The sequence below is a fragment of the Anopheles nili genome (assembly GCF_943737925.1).
Source record: "Anopheles nili chromosome X unlocalized genomic scaffold, idAnoNiliSN_F5_01 X_unloc_3, whole genome shotgun sequence".
NCBI classification, from domain to species: Eukaryota; Metazoa; Arthropoda; class Insecta; order Diptera; family Culicidae; genus Anopheles; species Anopheles nili.
The window spans coordinates 43,217-55,789 of record NW_026525489.1 but is presented as its reverse complement, the minus strand read 5'-3'; the positions used below and the strand labels follow the sequence as shown (position 1 = coordinate 55,789).

At 43.2% G+C, this 12,573-nt stretch overlaps 1 protein-coding gene across 1 annotated transcript; it reads right to left on the bottom strand.

Moving 5' to 3' along the window:
- Positions 1 to 5,881: 5,881 nt before the first annotated feature.
- Positions 5,882 to 10,225, bottom strand: LOC128729677 (putative epidermal cell surface receptor). The gene is made up of 2 exons (XM_053823079.1): positions 7,482 to 10,225; positions 5,882 to 6,797 (listed from the first exon to the last, which is right to left on the bottom strand). Exons 1-2 carry the CDS (start codon positions 10,223 to 10,225, stop codon positions 5,882 to 5,884), a joined length of 3,660 nt encoding a protein of 1,219 aa, XP_053679054.1.
- Positions 10,226 to 12,573: the final 2,348 nt, after the last annotated feature.

The window sequence follows — 12,573 nt, the reverse complement described above, 5'->3', positions numbered from 1 at the left end:
ACCGTTGCCGAAACATTTGCTAAGGATTAAAATCACATTTATATCGTCACAAGGACTTTTAATGGATATCGCAACATCGTTCCTAATTCAAAGCCAGATAGCGAGGCTTTTATTACTGAAATCATGGGATCATTTAGAAGCCAACAAACAAAAGTATTAGATTTAAAACCAACATGTAGATCAATCGATTTGATCGGATTGTTGAATGTTCTTGGATTTAAAATCCAGTCTGCATGAAAATCTAATGCAACTAGCAACGTAGAACATTTTCATTCAATCTTAATTGAAATGTTCAAGACAGCAGAATTCAAATGTCATATCATTTCATTATCAGATCAATTAACTGTAATGATCGATAAATTCAGTATGACATTTTATGAAATGGACGCACACGTACAAACTTAAACAATTTGGTGTTAATTTTATCAGAAACTAAATCCGTGAACCATTTCTCAAACATTTGCTAATGATTTCAATCACATTTATGTCGTCATAAGGACGTTTGATGGATATGGCAACAACGTTCCCAATCCAAAACCAGATAGCGAAGCTGCTATAAGTTAATACATGGGGTCATTTGGAAGCCCACATACAAAAGTAAAAGGTTAAACCGTTTTTGAAACATTTGCTAAGGATTAAAATCACATTTATATCGTCACAAGGACTTTTAATGGATATCGCAACATCGTTCCTAATTCAAAGCCAGATAGCGAGGCTTTTATAACTGAAATCATGGGATCATTTAAAAGCCCACATACAAAAGTATAACATTTAAAACAAACATGTAGATCAATCGATTTGATCAGATTGTTGAATGGTCTTGGATTTAAAATCCAGTCTGCGTGAAAATCTAATGCAACTAGCAACGTATAACATTTTCATTCAATCTTAATTGAAATGTTCAAGACAGCAGAATTCAAATGTCATATCATTTCACTATCAGATCAATTAACTGTAATGATCGATAAATTCAGTAAGACATTTTATGAAATCGACGCACACAAACAAACTTAAACAATTTGGTGTTAATTTTATCAGAAACTAAATCCGTGAACCATTTCTCAAACATTTGCTACTGATAAAAATCACATTTATATCGTCATAAGGACTTTTGATGGATATGGCAACACCGTTCCCAATCCAAAACTAGATAGCGAAGCTGCTATAGGTTAATACATGGGGTCATTTGGAAGCCCACAAACAAAAGTAAAAGGTAAAACCGTTTTTGAAACATTTGCTAAGGATTAAAATCGCATTTATATCGTCACAAGGACTTTTAATGGATATCGCAACATCGTTCCTAATTCAAAGCCAGATAGCGAGGCTTTTATTACTGAAATCATGGGATCATTTAGAAGCCTACAAACAAAGGTTTAATATTTCAAACCAACATGTAGATCAATCGATTTGATCGGATTGTTGAATGATCTTTCATTAAACATTTAGTCTGCATGAAAATCTAATGCAACTAGCAACGTAGAACATTTTCATTCAATCTTAATTGAAATGTTCAAGACAGCAGAATTCAAATGTCATATCATTTCATTATCAGATCAATTAACTGTAATGATTGATAAATTCAGTAAGACATTTTATGAAATCGACACACACGTATAAACTTAACCAGTTTGGTGTTATTTTCAACAGAAACTATATCCGTGAACCATTTCTCAAACATTTGCTAATGATACAAATCACATTTATATCGTCATAAGGACTTTTGATGGATATGGCAACACCGTTCCCAATCCAAAACCAGATAGCGAAGCTGCTATAACTCAATACATGGGGTCATTTAGAAACCCACAAACAAAAGTAAAAGGTTAAACCATTTCAGAAGCATTTTCCATTCATTAAGAAGCCCACAAACAAAAGTAAAAGGTTAAACCATTTCTGAAACACTTACTAAGGATAGAAATCACATTTATATCATCACAAGGACTTTTAATGGATATCGCAACATCGTTCCTAATCCAAAGCCAGAAAGCGAGTCTTTTATAACTAAAATCATGGGATCATTTAGAAGGCCACAAACAAAAGTATTATATTTAAAACCAACATGTAGGTCAATCGATTTGATCGGATTGTTGAATGATCTTGGATTAAAAATATAGTCTGCATGAAAATCTAATGCAACTAGCAACGTAGAACATTTTCATTCAATCTTAATTGAAATGTTCAAGACAGCAGAATTCAAATGTGATATCATTTCATTATCAGATCAATTAACTATAATGATCGATAAATTCAGTTAGACAGTTTATGAAACCGACGCACACAAACAAACTTAAACAGTTTGGTGTTAATTTTATCAGAAACTAAATCCGTGAACCATTTCTCAAACATTTGCTAATGATGAAAATCACATTTATATCGTCATAAGGACTTTTGATGGATATGGAACCACCGTTCCCAATCCAAAACCAGATAGCGAAGCTGCTATAAGTTAATACATGGGGTCATTTGGAAGCCCACCAACAAAAGTAAAAGGTTAAACCGTTTCTGAAGCATTTGCCATTCAGTTAGAAGCCCACAAACAAAAGTAAAAGGTAAAACCGTTTTTGAAACATTTGCTAAGGATTGAAATCACATTTATATCGTCACAAGGACTTTTAATGGATATCGCAACATCGTTCCTAATTCAAAGCCAGATAGCGAGGCTTTTATTACTGAAATCATGGGATCATTTAGAAGCCAACAAACAAAAGTATTAGATTTAAAACCAACATGTAGATCAATCGATTTGATCGGATTGTTGAATGTTCTTGGATTTTAAATTAAGTCTGCATGAAAATCTAATGCAACTAGCAACGTAGAACATTTTCATTCAATCTTAATTGAAATGTTCAAGACAACAGAATTCAAATGTCATATCATTTCACCATCAGATCAATTAACTGTAATGATCGATAAATTCAGTAAGACATTTTATGAAATCGTCGCACACGTACAATCTTAAACAGTGTGGTTTTGATTTCATCATAAACTAAATCCGTGAACCATTTCTCAAACATTTGCTAATGATAAAAAACACATTTATATCGTCATAAGGACTTTTGATGGATATGAAACCACCGTTCCCAATCCAAAACCAGATAGCGAAGCTGCTATAAGTTAATACATGGGGTCATTTGGAAGTCCACCAACAAAAGTAAAAGGTAAAACCGTTTTTGAAGCATTTGCCATTCAGTTAGAAGCCCACAAACAAAAGTAAAAGGTAAAACCATTTTTGAAACATTTGCTAAGGATTAAAATCACATTTATATCGTCACAAGGACTTTTTATGGATATCGCACCATCGTTCCCAATTCAAAGCCAGATAGCGAGACTTTTATTACTAAAATCATGGGATCATTTAGAAGCCAACAAACAAAAGTATTAGATTTAAAACCAACATGTAGATCAATCGATTTGATCAGATTGTTGAATGGTCTTGGATTTAAAATCCAGTCTGCATGAAAATCTAATGCAACTTGCAACGTAGAACATTTTCATTCAATCTTAATTGAAATGTTCAAGACAGCAGAATTCAAACGTCATATCATTTCACCATCAGATCAATTAACTGTAATGATCGATAAATTCAGTAAGACATTTTATGAAATCGACGCACACAAACAAACTTAAACAATTTGGTGTTAATTTTATCAGAAACTAAATCCGTGAACCATTTCTCAAACATTTGCTTATAAAAAAAATCACATTTATATCGTCATAAGGACGTTTGATGGATATGGCAACACCGTTCCCAATCCAAAACCAGATAGCGAAGCTGCTATAAGTTAATACATGGGGTCATTTGGAAGTCCACCAACAAAAGTAAAAGGTAAAACCGTTTTGGCAACATTTGCTAAGGATTAAAATCACATTTGTATCGTCACAAGGACTTTTAATGGATATCGCAACATCGTTCCTAATTCAAATCCAGATAGGGAGGTATTTATTACTGAAATCATGGGATCATTTAGAAGCCCACAAACAAAGGTTTTATATTTAAAACCAACATGTAGATCAATCGATTTGATCGGATTGTTGAATGTTCTTGGATTTAAAATCCAGTCTGCATGAAAATCTAATGCAACTAGCAACGTAAACCATTTTCATTCAATCTTAATTGAAATGTTCAAGACAGCAGAACTCAAATGTCATATCATTTCACCATCAGATCAATTAACTATAATGATCGATAAATTCAGTTAGACAGTTTATGAAACCGACGAACACAAACAAACTTAAACAGTTTGGTGTTTATTTTATCAGAAACTAAATCCGTGAACCATTTCTCAAACATTTGCTAATGATAAAAAACACATTTATATCGTCATAAGGACTTTTGATGGATATGGAACCACCGTTCCCAATCCAAAACCAGATAGCGAAGCTGCTATAAGTTAATACATGGGGTCATTTGGAAGTCCACCAACAAAAGTAAAAGGTAAAACCGTTTTGGCAACATTTGCTAAGGATTAAAATCACATTTGTATCGTCACAAGGACTTTTAATGGATATCGCAACATCGTTCCTAATTCAAATCCAGATAGGGAGGTATTTATTACTGAAATCATGGGATCATTTAAAAGCCCACAAACAAAGGTTTTATATTTAAAACCAACATGTAGATCAATCGATTTGATCGGATTGTTGAATGTTCTTGGATTTAAAATCCAGTCTGCATGAAAATCTAATGCAACTAGCAACGTAAAACATTTTCATTCAATCTTAATTGAAATGTTCAAGACAGCAGAACTCAAATGTCATATCATTTCACCATCAGATCAATTAACTATAATGATCGATAAATTCAGTTAGACAGTTTATGAAACCGACGAACACAAACAAACTTAAACAGTTTGGTGTTTATTTTATCAGAAACTAAATCCGTGAACCATTTCTCAAACATTTGCTAATGATAAAAAACACATTTATATCGTCATAAGGACTTTTGATGGATATGAAACCACCGTTCCCAATCCAAAACCAGATAGCGAAGCTGCTATAAGTTAATACATGGGGTCATTTGGAAGCCCACATACAAAAGTAAAAGTTAAAACCATTTTGGCAACATTTGCTAAGGATTAAAATCACATTTGTATCGTCACAAGGACTTTTAATGGATATCGCAACATCGTTCCTAATTCAAATCCAGATAGGGAGGTATTTATTACTGAAATCATGGGATCATTTAGAAGCCCACAAACAAAGGTTTTATATTTAAAACCAACATGTAGATCAATCGATTTGATCGGATTTTTGAATGTTCTTGGATTTAAAATCCAGTCTGCATGAAAATCTAATGCAACTAGCAACGTAAAACATTTTCATTCAATCTTAATTGAAATGTTCAAGACAGCAGGATTCAAATGTCATATCATTTCACCATCTGTTGGAGTTCGGCTCCAACTTAAAGTTCGTAATAATAAATTCTACTGACGTGTTCTTTTAACTGATTCCACTAACACTTTATTCAAGTTAATTCGGTTGGGTCGTTCTTTAAACGCGCGCGGTGCGATGGTGCGATGGTGCCATGGTGTTAAAAAAATTCACGTCTTCTCTCTGCCGTTTTTCCGTTGAAAACGGTTTAAATCCAATGGCCTCCTCGCGATGGCCGTTTTTTCCCGCGTCATCTCTGCGATGTTTCCCTGTCCCTTCGGTAACGGCACTCTTATCCTGTCTCCTACCTGTCAGTGCCGTTACGTCAGGTAAACAAACAAACACGCGCCGAATTGTCTGTAACATTCTCCCACCCGGTACTTTGCTCGGATGGGCAATTTACCCTATTTCAAGTGCGCAATCTGTTCGATAAACAATTCGGCAGCACTCCCTATCGCCTTATCAGTCCGTCTACTTTGGTAAGCTTGGCTGTACCGTGCCTATCCTCGGTCTACTTCCGTACTTCCAACACCGCTATTTTTGTTGCAGGTCGTTCCATCAATCCGCTAGCGGTCTGCACAGTTGCTCGCCTTACCTGTCCGTCGGCGGCTCTGACGACAGCCACTACTCTTCCCTTAGGCCAGCAATTTCTGGGCATGTTGTTGTCTGCTATCAAAACTATTTCACCTTCCTCTATAGGACGAGCCAGATGAAACCACTTGGTTCTGCGTGTCAACGTCGGAAGGTACTCGGCTACCCATTTTCGCCAAAAAAGATCCGCGTTGCGCTGCGACGCTTTCCATGAGGATTTTATGGCCCCTGCTGTATCATCAAGTGACGCGGGCGGCTTGCTACCGTTAGAACTACCCAAAAGCAGTTGGTTGGGGGTTATGGGTGGTGCGAAATCATCGTCCAGAGGTACGTAGGTCAGGGGTCTTGAGTTCACTATCATTTCTATTTCGGCCAGCGTAGATTGCAATATTTCGTCGTTGGGCGTACGCGGCATCTCGAACTGACTAAGTACTTTTTTCACCGACTGAACGAGGCGTTCCCAACACCCTCCAAAATGTGGAGCCGCTGGCGGGTTGAAGCTCCACTTCAACTCAGGACTAGTAAACTCGGCAATCAACTTATCCTCATCAACATTCCTCCGGGCTTCCCTCAACTCTCTCGATGAGCCTACGAAATTTGTCCCTCTATCGCTGATGATTTCGCGCGGAACTCCTCGTCTAGCAATAAAACGACGGATCGCTAAGATGCAGGACGAACTTGTTAGTGAGTGAGCGATTTCTAGGTGTACTGCTCGTGTCGTCAAGCAAGTGAAAATCACTCCCCAACGTTTCTCCTGGCGACGTCCAACTACTACGTTCATTGGGCCGAAATAGTCAATTCCAGTGTACGTGAATGCACGCTGATGAATGGCCGTCCTTTGTTGGGGAATGCCTCCCATTAACGGCGGTTCAGGAGTCGCCTTTCTAATGCGACAATATTGACAGGTTTTCCGGACGCGCTTATATTCCGTCAACAAGCGCGGTATGTGGTATCTGGCTCTCAGTTCGTTAACAACGGTCTGATGATTACAGTGTCGGTAGCGTACGTGGTAGTAAAGAATCAGTAAGTCAGTTCCTGTGTGTCGTCTCGGTAGAATTACTGGCTTCTGCAGTGACTCATCTATTCCAGGGCAGTTTTCGAAACGCCCACTTATTCTCAGCACGCCATTTTCGTCGATCTTGGGTGAGAGTTTATACAGCACGCTGCTTTTTTCGACGGGTTTCGACCACGGATGCTGTTTTACTACGCGGCTCTCTAGTCGACAGATCTCGCCTAAAAACGCTTCTCGTTGAATTTGTTTTATAATTACGCGTTCTGCTGTTTTCAACTCTCCCTGTGTGAGCGGTCCTGTCGTGGTCTTTTTCCCGTTTCTTCTGTGCATACAATTATTCGAAAACCGAATAACGTATCCAACAGATCTGAGCAGCCTGTTCCAATTAGAGAATCGGTCGATCTGAATAAGTGATTTAGTGCTGGAATGATGCAGGAGGTTGCGGCGTAGTTCTTCCGTCGTATCATGCGGTAGCGTCGATGAAGTTGGCCATTCCTTTTCCGTCTGCCATAGAAAGCTCGGTCCTTTGATGTACTTGTCCTCAGGGTAGGGCACACCCAACCAGCTCACCTCGACGCTGGTGGCTTTGATCTTGCTGGCGTTCACCACCACCTCGAATCCGTACACGTCGATCCGCTCGGCGGTGGTGATCGGTAGCATGTCACCAGCCCGCACCTCTTCACCGTGACCCGGAAACGGTATGAAGAAAATGCCCACCTCGTAACGCGTTTGTGGCTGCAAACCCTCCACGGTGTATTCACTCAACGCCCGGTGGATGAGTGGGGTCGCATGGTACACGACACTGTCGATCTCACGGTACCGTAGCTGTATACCGTCCACGTAATCGAGCTCCTCATCATCCAGCTTGCGCCATGCGATCTTCGCCCAAGTCGCGTTCACCTCGGCAGCTCGCAGCTCCGGATCCTGGATGATCTCCTTGAGAAAGTTCGTTGGGTGGCTCATGTGCGGGAAGTGTCCGGAACCGATCGCGGGTGGTGGCGTGATCACGCGATCCGAGGGCGTACGGACGGTGTAGATCTGACTAGACGGTTGCGAGTTGACGTCTCGCAGGATAAGCGTGATCTTCACGCGATACTCCGTGTTGGCGTTCAGTCCTGGCAGCTCGAACTCGAGCTGTGGTGTCGCGATCAGATCGTCCGGTGGTGCGAACACCTGCGATTGCCATGTGGCGGTGTCGTTGTTGCGAGTGCGCGTGTATCGCAGCTCAACGCGACCATGCAGTCCCACGTACACCTGCGGCACGAGGAAAATGACACGCACAGTGTTCGCATCGATCGCGTCCAGGGCGAGCACTTTCAGGTCGACTTGCAGTCCGGAGAACGCTAGCCCACCAGCGGGTGTGCCGGCACCGTACTGGTTGTAGTTGATGCCGTTGCCCGTCGATGGTTGCGATCCAACCGGCCCAAAGGGCGGCCCATTCGGGAGGCTCTGGCCATGCAACAATGGAGGTCCTTGCGGTGGCAGATTCGGATCCTGTCCGTGGATGTGCTGCAGCAGCTGCTCGATGCGGATGTTGGGCGGTAAACTACCCGGTCCGTTTGGTCCCAGCACGTTCAACAGCTGCTTATCGAGCGCACTCGCCTGATGCTGGCCAGGATGTAGTCCCGGCTGACCGGGTGCCGTCGGAACGGGTTGTCCGGCCGGTTGGACGCCTGCCGAAGCCGGGTGCAGATACAGGTGAAAATCAGCACCGTAGTGGGGCTTGATTTCCGGCCCATAGTACCCGGGCGGACCGGGACGTTGCACACCGAGCGTGGCCGGTTTCATCGCGTCCTCGTAGCTGCCGTAATCGTACTTGCCATCGTCCAGCTCGGGCTCCTCAGGTTGGGCGCCACCGAAGATGTTGTTGAAGTGATCCTTCTTACCGGCGTCCTCCTTGGTGTACTTTTTGTGGGGTTTGTCCTGCGGTACCTTCGGTGGTTTTCCGTCCACCGTCGGGTAGAAGGGCGTCGGTTCCTTCCCGGGCGCGTCCGGTGGGGGTTTCGCGTCCGTGCGAGGCGGTTTCGTTGGCAGGAATTGCCCGATCGTGCCCGGCATAAGCAGCGGCTTCAACACGTCGCTGCCGCTGGCCAGACCGTTATCGGTGTTGACACTGCAAGTCCAGTGCTGGCAGCATTCTTCACCCGGAATCGGCATCAACCGGGCGTTCCGTGGGCTACACGGTAGATGAGAAGGTGGCGTCGCTGGCACGGCAGGACACGCCGGTCGACATTCGACGATGCCGGTATCACAGTAACAGTGCTGCTCGCAACCCGTCAAATTGCTCGGTATATCCGACCAGTTATCGAAGAACTGACCCTTATACTCGCACGTCCCATTGTCGATGCAACGCATCCGCTCCGGGCAACAGCGGGGTGCGATCGCACGGAATGTGGCCGGATCCGGACCCCACTTGAGGCAGTGCGGATCCAGCACGTCCAACCCAAACTCAGACGGGCACTCGATCTTGGCACAGTGCACACCAGCCTCCGTACACAGACACAGCGCGTTGCACTCGTCGTGGAACTGATCATTCAGCTGGTACGTGCGGCCTTTGAACTCACATCCGGTGGACCGGTGGTCAGCTTCCGGTCCGGGTGTTTTTCCATCCCGTTCCGGCACCACCGTCGTCGAAGGTGACGATGAAGATGAAGCCGGTGCCATCATCATCATCACACCGCTGCTCTGCTCGTGGTCGTCCAGCGTGACATCGCAGAACTCGCGCTTACAGCAAGGATCGTGTGGGTCAGGCAGGACGACGCACTGTTCTGGGCGGGTCGAGTTAAGTGGAGCACAGCGTGGAGCACACTCCATCTCACCATCGCTGTTGCAGGTACAGATCTGCTCGCAACCGATCTCCATCCGTTCGTTGATGTCGTACGAGCGGTTCTTGTAGATGCAGCTCGTCACGATCGCCTTGGCGGTGGTCGGTTCCTCCGAGACGGGCGTCGGTTCGACACGTCCATCGGTGAACCGCTCTGAAGGGCAGATTAGCGTGGCACAGCACTCGTCCGTTTTGGAGGGATTCTCGTAGCAACCGGCTGCCAGAGCCGTTTTGCCGCGTTTCACGAATGGCCGGCCGCAACGGGCCTCGCAGCGCCATTTGCCGTCCTCCTCGCAGTGGCACCGTTCGTCGCAACCCTTGTCCACGGTGGCGTTGGTACGTGATGGCGGGTGAGTCCTTCTCTGGTGATCCGTTGCTTCGAAGGATTGGATCAAGCGGTTTCGCTCCCGAAGATGCTCGATCTCCATGTCTTCCAGGGCACGCCGAAGATCACGTTCACCCTGGGAGGGTACGGTTGTCCTTCTCCCAGTGGTACCACGCCGTTCTGCTTCGCTGTGCTGAGCCGATGACGGGCCGACTTGCGCGTCGTAGCGCAAAGAGTCGGTAAACGCAAAGGCCGGTGGCGGCGACGCGTTAACAGCTTCACGCTCTGTATCGGTATTGTATGGCGTCCTTAGCGTCGATCTTCCTGACGGGCCGGCTTGCACGTCGTAACGAAGGAAATCTGGAAACGCAATGGCCGGTCGCGACGATGCGCTCCCAGGTTCACGGTCGGTGCCGCCGACGTAAGGCGTCCCAAGCGTCGATCTCCGCGGCAGGGTGGCGGCCGAAGGAAATGTCACTTCTTCGACGGTTCCTGTGCGGATGCACGGGGATATCGCGCCTACACGTTGCTCGTTCAGCGACACTCCGAGCCCTCTCGACACGCTTGGGCTCAACTGAGCGATCTGCGCGGTCAGCCTGACGAAGCTTTCGTTCGCTTCCCTGGCTTGCTGTACCAACTCCTGTATCGAAACAGTGTCTTCCACTAGCTGAACTGCGGAAGGTTGTCGCACTGTGGAATTCGCGGTGGGGTTTGGTACATCGTTTTCGCGATTCATTCTCAGTCTGGTGTTCACCGATTCACAAGTAGAAAGCGAGTGAATTTTTTTAAAATGTTGGAGTTCGGCTCCAACTTAAAGTTCGTAATAATAAATTCTACTGACGTGTTCTTTTAACTGATTCCACTAACACTTTATTCAAGTTAATTCGGTTGGGTCGTTCTTTAAACGCGCGCGGTGCGATGGTGCGATGGTGCCATGGTGTTAAAAAAATTCACGTCCTCTCTCTGGCGTTTTTCCGTTGAAATCGCTTTAAATCCAATGGCCTCCTCGCGATGGCCGTTTTTTACCGCGTCATCTCTGCGATGTTTCCCTGTCCCTTCGGTAACGGCACTCTTATCCTGTCTCCTACCTGTCAGTGCCGTTACGTCAGGTAAACAAACAAACACGCGCCGAATTGTCTGTAACACCATCAGATCAATTAACTGTAATGATCGATGAATTCAGTAAGACATTTTATGAAATCGACGCACACAAACAAACTTAAACAGTGTCGTGTTAATTTGATCAGAAACTAAATCCTGTGAACCATTTCTCAAACATTTGCTACTGATTAAAATCACATTTATATCGTCATAAAGACTTTTGATGGATATGGCAACACCGTTCCCAATCCAAGACCAGATAGCGAAGCTGCTATAAGTTAATACATGGGGTCATAATACATGGGAAGCCCACAAACAAAAGTAAAATGTAAAACCGTTTTTGAAACATTTGCTAAGGATTAAAATCACATTTATATCGTCACAAGGACTTTTAATGGATATCGCAACATCGTTCCTAATTCAAAGCCAGATTGCGAGGCTTTTATTACTGAAATCATGGGATCATTTAGAAGCCCACAAACAAAGGTTTTATAGTTTAAACCAACATGTAGATCAATCGATTTGATCGGATTGTTGAATGATCTTGGATTTAAAATCCAGTCTGCATGAAAATCTAATGCAACTAGGAACGTAGAACATTTTCATTCAATCTTAATTGAAATGTTCAAGACAGCAGAATTCAAATGTCATATTATTTCATTATCAGATCAATTAACTGTAATGATCGATAAATTCAGTAGGACATTTTATGAAATCGACGTACACAAACAAACTTAAACAGTTTGTTGTTACTTTCATCAGAAACTCAATCCGTGAACCATTTCTCAAACATTTGCTAATGATGAAAATCACATTTTTATCGTCATAAGGTCTCTTGATGGATATGGCAACAACGTTTCCAATCCAAAACCAGATAGCGGAGCTGCTATATTTCAATACATGGGGTCATTTAGAAGCCCAAAACAAAAGTAAAAGGTTAAACCATTTCTGAAGCATTTGCCATTCATTTAGAAGCCCACAAACAAAAGTAAAAGGTTAAACCATTTCTGAAACACTAACTAACGATAGAAATCACATTTATATCATCACAAGGACTTTTAATGGATATCGCAACATCGTTCCTAATTCAAAGCCAGATAGCGAGGCTTTTATTACTGAAATCATGGGATCATTTAGAAGCCCACATACAAAAGTATAACATTTAAAACCAACATGTAGATCAATCGATTTGATCGGATTGTTGAATGATCTTGGATTTAAAATCCAGTCTGCATGAAAATCTAATGCAACTAGCAACGTAGAACATTTTCATTCAATCTTAATTGAAATGTTCAAGACAGCAGAATTCAAATGTCATATCATTTCACCATCAGATCAATTAACTGTAAT